This window comes from Suncus etruscus, chromosome 5, assembly GCF_024139225.1.
Source record: "Suncus etruscus isolate mSunEtr1 chromosome 5, mSunEtr1.pri.cur, whole genome shotgun sequence".
NCBI classification, from domain to species: Eukaryota; Metazoa; Chordata; class Mammalia; order Eulipotyphla; family Soricidae; genus Suncus; species Suncus etruscus.
In genome coordinates, this window is record NC_064852.1 from 151,961,931 (window position 1) to 151,978,900 (window position 16,970).

Here is a 16,970-nt window from a genome sequence, read left to right on the forward strand (position 1 = left end):
TTCTGCATTTCAGTAAATCTAATAAGACAGTGAGATTAAAACTTATATTTGGCAAGAAAAAGCCAAGAATAAGAGAAGGGAGATAACATCATAGAAGATAATTATGAACATGACCTTCAGAGGAGGGGAAACCAACCTGAGTATTTAAGAATCAGAGCCAGGCTAGAGAGCGAGGGAGCACAGGGGTTAAGACACTTGCCTTCCAGACTGTCGAGCCCAGTTCTATCCCCAGTACATATACAATCTCCCATCAAGCACACCCAGAGAGACTAATGAGCACCCAGCCAGGAGCAGCAGCCTCTGAGCACTGTCAGAAAATGGTCCACAATCTTCCAAAAATTAATTAATAATGAATGCAGAGTTGCTGAGAGCATAAATGACACAGGAGGAAAAATGATCAGGGTCTATAACAAACTAATGGCAAATTGGCTAGTTGGACCCATTCTTAATTCATATGACAAAATGCTGACAGGCATCATATATCAATGTAGAGATGAATCGAACGCATATATAATAATCTGAGATGTAAATTAGGCTCCAACGGGGATATAATATAACCTATGTAAGGAGGAATGTGTCTTGAACTCCTCTCGTTTGTACCATGGTTCTGATATGAGGATAATGGTGACCAAAATGAAATAGTGAACAGATCTTTATGCACTGGGAGGTGGAAAATATGGTACTAAGCCATATGAAAAGTTTATTTTCTAGGGCTAGAGAAGAAAATGTCAGTAGTCAGAAAAGAAACTAATGCATGGGCTAGTTTGAGGTTCACTGCAAGAACTTGAAGCTAGTGAGGTGAGGATGAGGAGGGCAGCAAGGGTATAGGGCTGGCACCTAATTGGACAAAGGTGGGAACTAGAGCCTTGATTGAGGCCAGGTGTGGTTCTGTCATAGTGACAAAAGGGTGTTAGCTGAGGGAGATGGGCTGTGGGCCAGTTAGAGCCTGACTTGTACTCTAAGACTGGGATGAAGGCCATGTGGGTCTCAAGTTAGGGATTGGGTGGTCTGCCTTATATTTGAGAAACACAGCTGTCTGAACAAAGACTTACTGGAAGCTGGGAAGCTATAATGATGGAACACAGCAGAGGGTGGTCTGAACTGGAGCTGTACTAGCAGGAACAGAAGTGAACAGAGCAGGAATTTATTGAGGAGATAGAAGTGGCAGGACTTGGGGTGAACAGATGTGGAGAGTTAGGGAAAGTGTGACCAGGCATGACTTCCAGTCTCATGTGGATGGCTCTATGAACCAGAACAAAGAGGAAAGCCATTTTAGGAGGAATTTAGATCTTGAGAGTACTCAATGAGTAAAAAGACAGTGGGGGCCATAGTGAGCTTCAAAGTAAGGGAGAGCTGAAGTGCCAGACACTTGCACAAACTCTTTTCCACTGCTTAGATGGATTTCCACAGAGCTATCTCCAGTCCCCAGGCCACTGTAAGACCTGGAAATGGAAACCAAGTTATCCACCAGAATAAGATGCAGACAGATCTAGAAACACTACAGAGGGGCTATGTGATAAATGTCTAGTGACTCTTTGCCCTATTAAAGCAGACCATGTGTCTACAAAAGTAGGGCTGATAACTTCAACTGTAATATTTAATACGAGTACGTTAGCATGTTTTTACATGTGTACACACATACATATGCATATATGTTGCTCTTTGATACCACTGATAAAAAAGATGGCTCATTCTAAACCTTTTCCCACCTGGTAGGCACTTCCTTACATGACTGAGATTTTCCAACGTACCTGGAGCACATCTCCCAGGTCAGCTGTGCTGATATCCGGATCCTCCGTGGTGTTGAAGGGTACGGGCGTGATTCGTACCAGGGTGAGCACTCTGGGCTCGGGGTACCGCCACAGCATCATGCCTGGGCTCTCTTCCGTCTCATTGGCAAAGACCACTTCATAGACACCAGGCAGTCTCACGGGGTCTGGCAAACCAAAGTGTGATTAGATGCATTTGCGTGAGGGAATCAGTTGGCTGATGTAAACAAGAACAAGTTAGGAGGACAAAGGAGGTTCACGAGATCACTATTGTTTGAAACAAGGATGAATAGCTTTCTGTCAAGTTGGCATAGTAATAAATGACTTTTATATCATGTAATTATTGCTATTACTTCTGGCAGTGCCTCACACACTTAAAATAAATGTTCTACCATCTTGAAGCCCTTGCTGTTTGTGGTGCAGGCACTAATGTGCTTTGCAACTGACTTTGATGTCAACAGATTTCAGTGACTATGCAATGAATGCTCACACACAGGACCCGATATGCATTGTGGTTACGTACCAGCATCCTGTACGTACTGAAACAGTCCTGTCCGCAGGTCATCTGTACTGTGTTCACTTTTAAATGGCGGCCTCTTCTCCATGGGAGCTGGCATTTGGGATTCTGCCTCTGAAGTATGCACTTTCAAATTCCCCTGTTTCTGAAGGTATCCATTGAGCAGTTCATGCAGAAGAACTAAACAATTCAAATGTTCTTGGCCCCAGAAAACCTACAAAAATCATACGAAAAAATTTAGTGGTTTTTAAATACAAACGTTTCAGGAGGGTAATTGGGCCCAATCATATCTGAATGAACACAAGACTGCAATTACGCTCAGCTTAATTACTGACAATAACTAAACCGTAGTCTCTAAGAAGCAATCAGCCCATGAAGTACAATTCTACTACTTGAATAACTGTATCAGAACAAGAAAACCCATTATTTTCTATATCGTATGAATGGCAATCAATTTAAAATCCTGAATTTAGAGTGAAATTATGGTGCTGTGGGGTCACATTTATGAATATTTATTCAGTAAGAGGGAAAAAAGGCCTGAGAGGGAGCAAGAAACATACTCTAGCTTCATAGTTAATAAAATAGTGAGAGTAATATCCTTATCAAATAGCTTCCCACACTTTATCATGAGAGTAAAAAAAAAAACACATATTAATGATACCTTCCTTCCTTCCTTCCTTCCTTCTTTCCTTCCTTCCTTCCTTCCTTCCTTCCTTCCTTCCTTCCTTCCTTCCTTCCTTCCTTCCTTCCTTCCTTCCTTCCTTCCTTCCTTCCTTCCTTCCTTCTTTCTTTCCTTTCTCTTTCTTTCTTTCTTTCTTTCTTTCTTTCTTTCTTTCTTTCTTTCTTTCTTTCTTTCTTTCTTTCTTTCTTTCTTTCTTTCTTTCTTTCTTTCTTTCTTTCTTTCTTTCTTTCTTTCTTTCTTTCTTTCTTTCTTTCTAATTTTACTCTTCACAGACAAATACAGAGTACAGCTCAGTAAATTTGAGGTTAAAATGAACACAACTCAGTATTTAGTAAATGTCATAACACACAATATTCCATGGCCCCCCAAAATCAATGGCATAAAAAATCACACTAGATTTAGAACAAGGTTCTTGGTGCTTCAAGAATAAAGTTTTCTGGGGCTGGAGTGACAGCACAGCAGGGAAGGTAATTTACCTTGCACATAGCCAATCTGGGTTTGATCCTGTTTCTCATATGGCCCCTGACCCTGCCAGGAGTGATTTCTGTGTGCAGAACAAGGAATAAAGTCTGGGCACCACAGGGTGTGTCCCCAAAACAAAACAACATTTTATTTTTCTGTGGCTGTACAATATTTGTCTCTAACAACGGGGTGGGGGAGGACAGTTAAGGGTTAAAGTAAAAGGGCTCAAAATTTCACTGATGTCAGTTTTCTCTGAATGTGTAAAAAAGGCCACAGACATTGCTTTTAAGAAATGAGATAACAAAAAGGATGTAGTTCTATGGGTTTTAAGAAAAATGAAAGACATTTTTAACAGTATCTCAGAGACAAGAGAGATGAGGGCTGGTAGGTGCAGTTCATGACATGAAGCTCACCACATAGAGTGATGAGTGCAGTTAGAGAAATAACTACACTGAAAACTATCATTACAATGTGAATGAATGAGGGAAGTAGAAAGCCTGTCTCGAGTACAGGTGTGGGTGGGGTGGGGAGGAGGGAGATCTGGGAAATTGGTGGTGGGAATGTTGCACTGGTGAAGGGGGGCTGTTCTTTTCATGACTGTAATCATACAACTATAATCATATTTGTAATCATAGTGTTTAAATAAAGATAATTTAAACAAAAACAAAAAACAAAAACAAAAAAAAACAAAAAAGGATGTAGTGAGAATGGAATAATTCCATAGCCCTAAGCCCAGCCCTGTTTTCTGGAATTGAGGCATATGGAGCTGAACATTAGAGATGGGACACCAAGTTCATTTCTGTTCCTCCACATTCTTGCCTTTACTGGATTATGAGCACAGAGATAGGTGAAAAGTCAAGCTTGATAGTGTAACACGGTGCCCCAATCTTTAAATTGTCAATAGGCAGGGATTTTTATAATGCTGAGAAAATACTTTGATATTTTTATTCCTTTGTGTTTTATTTGTTAAATTTATTTATTTAGATTTTTGGGGCCATACCCAGCAGCGCCCCGGGATTACTTCTGGCTCTGTACTCAGAAATCACTCCTGGCAGGCTCAGGGGACCATGTGGGATGCTGGGAATTGAACTTGGGTCCATCCCAGGTGGGACAAATGCAAGGCAAATGCCCTACCGCTGTGTCATCACTTAGGCCCCTCCTTTGTGTTTTAATGTGGAATTAACTTTGTTGTCTTGACAAAACAGTGAAATGATTATTAGCTTTGATTAAAAAATTCATGAAAAGGGGCCCGGAGAGATAGCACAGCGGTGTTTGCCTTGCAAGCACCCGATCCAGGACCAAAGGTGGTTGGTTCGAATCCTGGTGTCCCATATGGTCCCCTGTGCCTGCCAGGAGTAACACCTGAGCACCGCCGGGAGTGGCCCAAAAACCAAAAAAAAAAAAAGGAAATTCATGAAAAGCTTATTAAATACATGATTTTCTCCTAGTAGATAAAAAAATCTTCAAAGCAATATAATGCAGTAGGTTGTTATGATCTTCTCATCCAACCTTTTTACCACAAGCCAGTTAGAACACTGGTGTAGGGGCCAGAGATAATGCAGTAGTAAAGGCACTTACCTTGAACTCATCTGACCCAGCTTATGTCCCCCAGAACTGCATAGAGTCCCCAAGCACCACCAAGAATGATTCCTTAGTGCAGTGCCAGGAGTAAGCCCTGAGGACTGCTGCGCATGGCTCAAATACCAAAAATATTTTAAAAGGAAAAAAAAACACAACAACACTGGTGTAAAAATTGAGGCAACAAAGTTCAGGTGAGAACAGGGAATTCATGCAGAATATCCCTTCTAATTAATTATTAATAAAGTATTTCATTTTTTCAAGACTTGTGAATCTTTTGAAATTTTTGGATTCATGTTAATTTGGGGAAGACCAAATCATAGCCAAATACATTTAAATCTGTCAAAAAAATTATGAAAATACACCGGATAAGTTCATCTGTACTATGTTAGGTTGCAGGCTAAATACCTATGAGGTTACAATCTGACTACCCTGTTCAGTGTTAGTCATCAGACATCAATATGCATAAGGAGCCTGTTCTTAGGAAATGATTCTCATATACTGTGGGTGATACTGTGCTTGGGATATGTTCAATATTTTATAATTAGAAAAGGCCATGCATTAAAAAACTAAAAAAAATTAATGGTTCAGTAATTCTATTCCTAGCTACATTATCCAATAGAACTGAAATTGTATGTTTATACAAAGCTTGAGCATAAATGTTCATAGCAGATTATTCATTCTATTGCTCATATAATGGAATATTACTCAGGCACAAAAAGGAAAGAAGTCCTGGGATCTGGAAAACATTACACTAAGTGAAAGAAATAACAGAAGCCCACATATTGTCTGACTCCATTTAAGGAAGTATGGATGGAGCACAGTCAAATATGGAGACAGACTAGATGGTAATGACATAGGCCTGGAGGGGAACAGGGAGAGAGCATAAAAGGAGATGATTTTTGACTAAGTATGAAAATTTCTTCAAAGTAAAAATGATCACACAGGGGCCTGGAGAGATAGCACAGCGGTGTTTGCCTTGCAAGCAGCCGATCCAGGACCAAAGGTGGTTGGTTCGAATCCCGGTGTCCCATATGGTCCCCCGTGCCTGCCAGGACCTATTTCTGAGCAGACAGCCAGGAGTAACCCCTGAGCACTGCCGGGTGTGGCCCAAAAAACAAAAAACAAACAACAACAAAAAAAAAGATCACACAACCTGAAAGCACAGACTCACCATTGAATCATAACTTTGATGGAGTGAACTGCAGGATTTGTGACTCGCAAGAAAATGGTTTTCAAAGCTTAACAGAGAGTAACTGAGAGTGTATTTCTGTTCCCACACAAAAACTTAAAATTTAGTCAGTTAGAAAATAAACGAGCAAGCTCCAGTTTCCCACAAGATTTAGGGGAGTCAGTCTGGCCAACCCCACACACCTGCAGCAGGCCTCCTTTTAAATCAATGGATACTTTTGGTGTGGACTGCTCCGAGCCTGGACTGCCGCTGTGTTTGCACCATTTAGCATCCAGATCCATAGTGACACAACATGGTCCCAGCAGAATGCGACTCCTTTCTTTAAGACTTGTTTTAAGGAGCAAATCATTTATGCTGAGAAGAAATGATGACCCAAGAATTACACCTGAAAAACAAAAAAAGTGGAGATGAGTATCTATTATACGTTTTTCCTCATCAAAAAAGTATGTTCTGGCTAAGAATTATCTGTATTTTTTTTCTAATTTTTTTGAAGGGGGTGGGGAACACCTGGCAGTGTTCAGGGGCTAGGCGTTATTCCCAGTGGTGTTGGGGATCAAAACTGGACCTCCCACATACAAAGCATGTCCTCAGTCTATTGAGTGATCTCTCTGACCTTATAGCTGTATTTTTAAAGCACATTAATTCAAATATTCTTTGTTACAATTTTCTTTTTTCAGTTGGCTTACGGTGTTTGGCCAACTCTATAGAGTTCAAGTTCTGGCGCAGGTATAGCTCATTCCCTTTCCCAGCAAGGCTAGATTTGCCAAAACATTATGACTTATTCCACGTGTGCATATTTTAACTTTTATGAGCAGAAACATTTTTCATTAAACTGTGCACGTTTTTCAAACAACTACATTAAGAATAGGAGCAGCTGCTTCACTTTTCTGTTGTTCACAGGGGTGGGAAAGTGCAATTTTCTGGGGGTTTCTTACAGTAACTGAGCATAGTCTATTACATGTGAGATATGACTGGCTCATCTCAAAATTCAAAACTACCAAATATATAACATGTGCTTTCTAAAAATTCTGGTTTAATCCAAACTTCACACATTATAACCAATTGAAGTTTACAAAGTCTTAAAAACAGATAGTGGCAGGTTAGATTTATGAGAAAAACTCTATGCTACAGTTCAAAGTAAATATACTCAGAGAAGGAATACACTTTAAGATGTAGGCTTTCTTTTGAACTTCAACTAGAAATGTAGATCAAAACCTTTTCATAAAGCCAATGGTGCACATTAAGATACTTGAATGCAAAGTTAGACTGGAGGGGTGGCATGCCTAAATTTCCCCCAGGGAGCTCCTATTCTGAATTGTCATTGTGAATATTGAATTTCACTGGACCGTATTTGTAATGCCCATGGCTTATTTTTCTAATGATATTCAATCCTTAAAAGAGATGAAAGATTAAAAAACACCTTAGGCCCACAGTAGACATATTTCAACAATAGTCTTGTTGACTTTTCAATTCTGTGGAGGCTTAAAAGCTTCATGCGTGTTGTATGTTCCTACTGCAAAGCTAAGATACACAACTTCTAATCTTTCACAGGAGACAGCATACCTACAAAAATGTTGAGACTAACATCTCTGCTATGAATTATGATGGCAAAATATTCAATTCTCTAAATTTCTTTGTCAAACATATTGCATACTGATTTCCTTTATGTATTATATATATTTTTTGATTCAAAGTTGTGCTTCACTTAAAATAAAGGAAAACAGAAAAATGGAAAGGAAGACACAGGTCCCCAAGTACCAGAGTTAAAATCTTTTCTTCATTTATGGAGATTTTAATTTATCATGATTTCCTACTTAACTGCATGCTGTTTCTGGAAGTATTTAAGACATAATAAGTATCTGTTAAGTTTATTACTCAGGAATCTGTCATAATGGGATTAAGAAAGTCTAGGCTTACTCCTGCATCTTCAGCAGATTAGCATTTAGGGAATGCTGAGATTATAATTCCTGCAACTCCTTCAATCTTTATGCATTCTACACCCATGTCTCTGGGGGTAATCTCAATGTCATCATCCTCTGGGGCTGCACACAGGAAAGGTCTCATTTCAATGCCTTTCTAACTCACTTATTTTATATTTACCAACATTTCAGAAACCCATACTGAAAAAAATATTGGAATCCTTGTCTGGGGCTCCAACTGTCTCTGTTTCCAAGACTTAATGATTTATACGATTTGATCCAGTTCCTTTATTTTAAAGCAGCAAGAAAAACTGTTGGTTGAAGTGTTTGAAAGGGAAGATTCAGGAAATGGAGGAGGCAAGGACTGCCTTATTTGGTGTAATACTATGACAGTATAGTAGAGACATGTCCCACAGAACGCAGCTGACAGTGTAGTATAGCATCTGATCCTATTTGAAGTTGTCTTTGTGTTGTTTTGTTATTGTTTTTTAAACTTTGTTGTCATTGTTGTTATTAATTAAATCACCATGAGATACAGAGTAGCTGATGGTTGAGTTTCAGTCTGCAATATTCCAACACTCATCCCTTCACCAGTGCACATTTCCTGCCACCAATGTCCCTACTGGAAGAAAGTGAGGAAACCTTAGAACTCTTTAATATGCAGCATCCCAGGCTCACAGAATCATCCCTTAACTCAAACCTCCATCCTTGAATGTTCCACCCATCACAAAGTTGTGAATCTAGAGTTCCCACATACGGCACATAGCCCATGGCCAGGGCTGTGAGCATAGTCCCGATGCCGAAGTCAGGACATTCATACAGATGCACAAAGTTACCTACACATATGACTCATTCCCACCAATGTCTTTTTTTAGTCCAGAATTCCATTCAGGGTCCTCATTGGATAGTTCAAATCTCCTGGGTCTCCTATGCTGTAGCAGTGTCCCCCAGCTTGCTTTTGTTCAGGGTTCAGAGGTCTGGGACACCAGAGAGTCAATGTCCTTTTCAGCTTAGCTGACGCATGTGATGTACCATGCTTCATAACCTGTACTAACTGCCTGGCTAAAGGTGTCAGCTAGGTTTCACAGCAGTCAAATTTATATTTTTCAGTATTTTTTTAAGCCAGACAAATCGAGCAGTGTGTGTGGGGGTTATATACCAACTTTTGTGATACTAATATTAATAAGTTCTGGTAAACCACTGCCATCGGACCAGCCTATTTTGCAGTTTTTAAATAATAAATGTCTTCTGAGGAGACATCTAGTTGTGGGATGCTGGGGATTGAACCTGGGTTGGCCACATGTAAAGCAAATGTCCTACCCACTGTGCTATTTTGTTATTGTGTTTATTATTATTGTTATTATTATTATTATTATTATTATTATTATCATCACAAAATCTCGCAATTTGTTCTTTAAAGAACGTCTTTATTTTCTTGTCACATAGTATTTGGGGTTATGAGGTACACATAAATTATTTTCTACTTTTCCTATCAATCTCTAATATCAGCCATTTCTGCCAAGATCCTTGTTTCTCTTATTGAAACATGGTGTTTAGTAAACCAAAGTGGAGAGGGAGGTTAGCTCAGACTACTTGGGTGTTCATTACAGCTCTGGACCATCTTAGTATATAGAGCTAAGGAATGAATGTCCACATATGACCAACATATACCTAATATATAATTCTATACCTATTCATTAAACAGTATCTAAAGATCCAAAAATTCACATGGAAACTGCTGGTGATTTCCAACTTGCTCCTTTTTATTTGTAAAAATTTTCATATTTCAGTGAGAAATCTGCCTGGTACCTGTTCATATGAGCTGATTTCTTTTTTTTGGTTTTTGGGCCACACCTGGCGGTGCTCAGGGTTCACTCCTGGCTGTCTGCTCAGAAATAGCTCCTGGCAGGCACAGGGGACCATATGGGACACCGGGATTTGAACCAACCACCTTTGGTCCTGGATCGGCTGCTTGCAAGGCAAACACCGCTGTGCTATCTCCCAGGCCCATGAGCTGATTTCTAATTAACTAAATCATCATATTGCTTTCCAGTGTGCAGTCAAAGCAAAAGCCAAAGAATGAAGACAGGATACCTTTATGAAAGCCAAGGAAATGATCTAACAAAGCCAAAGACTGTCAAGAGAAGAAAGTGGCATGACTCTAACAAGCCACGGTTTATGAATGGCCTCATGCTGCCTGAGTGAGGAAGGAGAACATGTCTTCTCCACAGCAGCTGCTGATGCACAGGGAGTTTGGTAAACATGTGACAACATTGTGTAAAAATAACATATAAAATTTAAGTCTTAATTGATAGCTTCACAGGTAAGAACAACTTCAAATTAAGAATATAATATGGGAGCCGAAGTGGTGGTGCTGACCTAGGATGGACCATGGTTTGATTCCTCGGTATCCCAATTGGTCCCCCAGTCAGGAGCAATTTCTGAGCGCATAGCCAGGAGTAACCCTGAGTTTCACCTAGTATGGCCCAAAAAACAAAACAAAACAAAAAAGAATATTATATGATCTAAATTACTTTCTGGGTTTTTGCCTAAAAAAAGACTAGTTTCAGAGGGCTGGAGAGATAGCATGGAGGTCGGAGGTTGGGTGTTTGCCTTGCATGCAGGATGGTGGCTCAAATCCCAGCATCCCGTATGGTCCCCCGAGCCACCAGGAGCGATTTCTGAGTAGAGAGCCAGGAGTAACCCCTGAGCACTGCCCCTGAGCACACCCTGAGCACTGCCGGGTGTGACCAAAAACCAAAAACCAAAAACCAAAAAAAAAAAAAAAAAAGACTAGTTTCAGAATGACAAAACGAGCATTATTTCCATTATTTCATCTATTGAATGCTTCTCAGAAAGAAGTACCCACCTCTTCTCAAAATGATTCCATAAAGGAAGGCAATGTGTGTGTGTGTGTGTGTGTGTGTGCGTGCCCATGTGTGCATGTGTGTTTGGGTCATACAAACTATGTGCAGGAGCTACTCCTGGATAAGTATTTGGGGTTTATTCCTGGTGGTGCTTGAGGGATCCTGTGGTGTTGGGGGTGGACACTGGGACTCCTGCATGCAAAGCATAGGCTCAGCCCACTGAGTGATCTAAGGGCTTCATAAGCATTATCTTAACTTCCAAGGTTCAGCACTGGAAATATTTAATAAAGAACAAGTTCTAGACTGGAATTATTACAAAACCAAGCACAAAATGCTAAGAGCTGTCACCATATCACTGTATAAATAATGAGACCACAGCACCTTCAGCCTATTGACAAGCCCAATTTCTCTTTGACTCTGGAGAGACAATAGGTTGTGAGAGTCCTCAGGTGACAAGAAAGAAAAAGAAAGAAAGAAAGAAAGAAAGAAAGAAAGAAAGAAAGAAAGAAAGAAAGAAAGAAAGAAAGAAAGAAAGAAAGAAAGAATGAAAGAAAGAAAGAAAGGAAGGAAGGAAGGAAGGAAAGAAAGAAAAAGAAAGAGAGAGAAAGAAAGAAAGAGAAAGAAAGAAAGAAAGAAAGAAAAAGAAAGAAGAAAGAAAAAGAAAGAAAGAAGAAAGAAAAAGAAAGAAAGAAGAAAGAAAAAGAAAGAAAGAAGAAAGAAAGAAAGAAAGAAAGAAAGAAAGAGATCCAGGACCAAAGGTGATTGGTTCAAATCCTGGTGTCCCACATGGTCCCCCGTGCCTGCCAGGAGCTATTTCTGAGCAGACAGCCAGGGATAACCCCTGAGCACTGCTGGGTGTGGCAAAAAAGAAAGAAAGAAAGAAAGAAAGAAAGAAAGAAAGAAAGAAAGAAAGAAAGAAAGAAAGAAAGAAAGAAGGAAGGAAGGAAGGAAGGAAGGAAGGAAGGAAGGAAGGAAGGAAGGAAGGAAGGAAGGAAGGAAGGAAGGAAGGAAGGAAGGAAGGAAGGAAGGAAGGAAGGAAGGAAGGAAGGAAGGAAGGAAGGAAGGAAGGAAGGGAAGGAAAGAAGGAAGGAAGGAAGGAAGGAAGGAAGGAAGAAAGAAAAAGAAAGAAAAAAGAAAGAGAGAAAGAAGAAAGAAAGAAAGAAAGAAAGAGAAAGAAGAAGAAAGAAAGAAGAAAGAAGAAAGAAAGAAAGAAAAAGAAAGAGAGAGAGAAAGAAAGAAAGAAAGAAAGAAAGAAAGAAAGAAAGAAAGAAAGAAAGAAAGAAAGAAAGAAAGAAAGAAAGAAAAGGAAGCCACAAGAAAATGGCCTACTAGTAGAAAGCATGGCCAGACAGGTTGGAAGCCTGGAATAAGAAAGAAGATGGAGGGAGGAATCAGACTCAGGAAAGCACTGAGGAGAAGCAGGAGAGCTGGGCCAGCATCTACCCTGCTCAGCTCCTCCAGTGGCATCTAAAATCCATTACTGGCTTTTGCAGGAAATCTACTAGGTCTGGAAACTTCCTGAACTTTCTAGAATGCTCGTATTTGGTATTCTCTGGAGTCTGATCTGGCTCGGGGGTGAATAAAAGACCCAAAAAGGTAAGAAGGCACAAAAATACTTTCAAAAAACGGAAAGCTCCCCATCTTTCAAGTTAAGAAATCAAAGGAAGAGGCCGAAGTGACAGGAACAGTGGTACAGTTTGCCTTGCATGCTGCTGACCTGGAATGAACTGTTTGTACTGTTCAATTCCTGGCATCACATATGGTCCCCTGAGCTTGCCGAGGCAATTTCTGAGGGCAGAGCCATGTGGCCCAAAACCCCACCACCACCACCAAGAAAAAAGAAAAGATGCTAGAACATTGGGTGGACATACTCATAGTACCTGCAGCACTGACTCAGGCTTTCACCCAGTTGAAGGCTGTGATCCCCCAAGCCCAGGTTTCTTACAGTTGAAAGCCTCCAAGGAGGCTCCCCCTTAGGAGATTCCCAACTGTCTTTTGTCCATCTCTGATTTAAAATAATACAGAATTCTGTACCTAGTTACTAAATACACTAAATACACTGCTGATTTCAGTGACTGTCTCATGATCTTCAGGCTGAATTCTGTCCTAATGACAGCACCCCTAACATCACCATTTTATTTATTTTATTTTTTTGGTTTTTGGGCCACACCTGGCAGTGCTCAAGGGTTACTCCTGGCTGTCTGCTCAGAAATAGCTCCTGGCAGGCACGGGGGACCATATGGGACACCGGGATTCGAACCAGCCACCTTTGGTCCTGGATCGGCTGCTTGCAAGGCAAACGCCGCTGCGCTATCTCTCCGGGCCCTAACATCACCATCTTAATGACAGCACCCCCAGTCACTCCCCAACAACACCAGCGTGTAACACAGGCACTGCGCCCAGGCCTCCATGGCAGCCATTCAAATGTAGAGGTTCTGGCAGGTCTCCATGCCGATCCTCAAATTACCTTGGTTTCCCGACCAACTTCTGTCAGGCATCTCGCATATTTGGGGTATGTAGAGGGAGCTCATTCCTGGCTCGTTTGCTGGCGTCAGGTTCTAAGGTGTGTGTTCTAAGCATGAGTGGAATTAAGAAAATAGCAGGCACTGATAGATGGACTTTGCAGGCAAGTGGAAACAAGGAACACCACCTCTAGCACTGCCCCGCTTTTTGCTTCAAGGACATGGTGTCTGCATGGGAGTCACACTCAGTTTTTCCTTCTTGCTTTCCTTTGTTGCTTTTTAGCTTGGGGGACACATCTGGCAGTGCTCAGGGCTTACTCCTGGCTCTGCACTCAGGAATTACTCCTGGTAGGCTCGGAAAGTGAATTCAGGTAGACCACGTGCAAGGTAAATGCCCTAAAAATGAACTATTGCTCTGGCTACTCACGTTTTCATAGATTTTTTTTTTTTTTTGTGGTTTTTGGGTCACACCCGGCAGTGCTCAGGGGTTATTTCTGGCTCCAGGCTCAGAAATTGCTCCTGGCAGGCACAGGGGACCATATGGGGCGCCGGGATTCGAATCGATGACCTCCTGCATGAAAGGCAAACGCCTTACCTCCATGCTATCTCTCCGGGCCCCTTTCATAGATTTTTGATTGCATAAATGCAATGTTCCGAATGCTTATGCTCCAAATATTTAAAGTGCAGATATTTAGATATTTCATACAATTAAAACTACTCAATAAATGCAAATGGTTTTGTGAAACTTCTACCCTGAATTTAATATGAAAAATAACTAACATTAAAATAAACCAGTTTCTAGAGATAACTACAGAAAACTTTAAGTACTTCATGTATGCTTTGCTTTGAATTTTAAAACAGTTTCAAGAATAATAAAGTACTCCATCAAAAAAAAATTTGGAATGCCAAAGATGAAACCCAGGTCAGTGGCCTGTAAGATAGTACACTGTGCTGTACTCTGGCTCTAGCCACGGCTTTCCTCTATTTTTTCTTCACTTGAATGCTCATCCTCAAAGTCCATATTTTAGTTTCTTTCACCCTTTTCAAATTTGTACTGTTACTGAGCAAGATTTGAGCTAACAAAGAGAAAATATAAGAGGCTGAAGATGGCAGTGAAGACAGAGGCTGAGGTGTCTGAGAGACGAAGGGAAAACAAGGTCTTCCAGCAGAAATGGGCCTCCCTGTGTCTCTTTCCTTCTCTGTCATACCCCGTCAGTGAAGACTGAGGTTGGGTTGCTGTCTGAGAGACTGAGGGGAAGCAATGCTCCAAGCAGAAATGTGCCTCCCTGCACCTCGTCCCTTCTCTGCCACACCTCGCCAGAAAATGAGACAGGGCTCACTACTAAGAAGTGGGGCTCACTTGCCTCTCATTCTACCCAGGAATACCTGCTTTCTGCATGTGTGACATCCTGTGGTGCTGGGCTGTCCTTGCCTCCTCACAAGGACTCCCTGTTCCCAGCCACTTTGGACAGGTTCACCCACAAGCACCAGCTTTCAGGTTGGAAAGAGCTGTTGTCTCTCTCCCTTTGGACAGTTCCTACTTAGCTTTACAAAAAAATAAAACTTGAAGAAAATAATAGAGAAGTATGTTGGTTCAAGTGGTTTTAATCTTGGTGTAAATAACCAGTAATAAGAGGCTGTGGTGACCACTGAATAATGAAAAGTGGGGATGAATTTCACAGGGTCATTTATAAATGGCAAACCACACTTCACACTTGCACCACAGAATAGGAAAATGATCCCCGCTCTCCTGACAGGGCTATTAATTCTCCTTTCTCTCTGTGAGAAGCTGTCCTCTTGCCTTACGGCTCTTTTCATCAGGAAACGTGCTAAATATTCTCCCTGGGAGAAGGTAAGTCTTATTTTTATTTGTCACCACACATAGAAACTGAGGGCCCCTGAGAACACTCTGTGCTCACAGAGCCTGGAAAATTCCACATTCACGACAAAAAAGTTAAAGAGGCTGGAGCCACAGTACAGTAGGGAGGGTATTTGCTTTGCACATGGTGACCTGGTTTAGAGCCCCAGCACCCACATATAATCCTAACCCCAGACAGAATGAGCCCTGAGCACAAACCAGGAGTAAGCCCTGAGACCTGCCAATAATCAAGACAACATAACAACAACAAACATCTGCAAAAACAAACAAACAGACAAATAAAAACAACCAAACCAAACCAACAAACCAAAAAAACTCACAATTCGGTATAAATAGCAAGAGAAAGCAAGGTGAGGCACCCTCTTTCCTAATAGAGATGTTAATGGGCAAGCACAAATACAAGGACACTCTCTTGGGAGAACAGGCAGCTACTTAGTGACATAAATGAGATGCAGCAACATGAAGAAGTGATTTCAGAACCCTGGTGTAATGAACAGAGGCAAGCTTGCCTGGTCTGCACACTGACATCCTTCCATTGAGTGGAGAAGTAGAGTTCAAGGAGCAAAGTAGCTCCATTGCCGTTATAGTCCTCCATCAGGAGTTGATAGATGCAAACCACTTGTTGGGGAGGAGACTGACCACTCATTCACCCTTGCCAGCCCCCCTCTGCGGATGCCTACTCTCAAGTTGGCTGCAAAAGACAAACTCATCAGGCAGCCGTGTGGCCTTTTAGGGAGGACCACATGGTCACACTGGGAGCAAAGCACAGCTGGTATTTGTCTTAGATGGAAGTCATGGGAGTCTAGCAGGCAGGCAGCATATATATTCTTTGTGCATACGTCTGTCTGTAGTGAGGCATTGGGATGCCTGCACATGTGGGCTGGGCAAAGGGACAGGGACTAAGAGCCAGTTGGCCCTCCATGATGGAATGAGAGGAACTACATTTTCTGACAAAAATGATCAGATGCTTTCTGTTTCTAGTGCCTTCAATGAGTTCTGTTGATTCATGTAAACTGGCACCTAAAAGTTTTTGTCATGGAAAAAGTCCAGTCTTCTCACCTAGATCTAATGGTGTGTGTTGACCAGATCCTGCTGACCTGCATTGTGTTTGATAAGCTTTTATATTTGTGTCTATTAATACGATGAACTAAAACATGAGGGAAGATTGCCTTGCACATGGCACTCAGATTAGATCCCCAGCACCACATATAATCCTGACCCCAGATGAAATTGAGCGCAGACCAGGAGTAAGAGCTGCGAAATGCCAAAAACCAAAACAACGTAACAACAAACATCGGCAAAAACCAAAACCAACCAAACAAACACAAAAACCCACAACCCGATAATAAAAATGCCAAAGAACTACAGGGACACAGCTAAGATGAAAGGGGGTGCCAGTCTTCTTGATTACTTGCTAGGAGTTGCAGTTGTCCAAAAATTCACTAATCTGTCACAGAGTAGTGTATCTGGCCTCTGGATTTTTTTTTTTTATCTAGTTCTCTCTGGAGAGAGCAAGTTGGGACTCTGAGTCTCTTTCCAGTTTCTCCACTAAGATATAAGAAAATGCCAGTGACAGAGGTTTCCCCTTTGACAAAGGGAGGCTTGCTCCTGGCAGGTGAAATGCCTGTTCACTCTTAGCCCAT

At 41.3% G+C, this 16,970-nt stretch overlaps 1 protein-coding gene across 2 annotated transcripts in view; it reads right to left on the reverse strand.

The window, feature by feature from the left end:
* Positions 1-16,970, reverse strand: part of VPS13B (vacuolar protein sorting 13 homolog B) — a 724,212-nt gene that overhangs the window by 128,942 nt on the left and 578,300 nt on the right. For both annotated transcript variants that reach the window (XM_049773957.1, XM_049773956.1), the window contains exons 36-38: positions 6,383-6,585; positions 2,293-2,500; positions 1,752-1,936 (exon numbers count right to left, since the gene is read on the reverse strand). In XM_049773957.1, the coding sequence (XP_049629914.1) occupies positions 1,752-1,936; positions 2,293-2,500; positions 6,383-6,585 (596 nt within the window). The remainder of the gene's footprint in view (positions 1-1,751; positions 1,937-2,292; positions 2,501-6,382; positions 6,586-16,970) is intronic.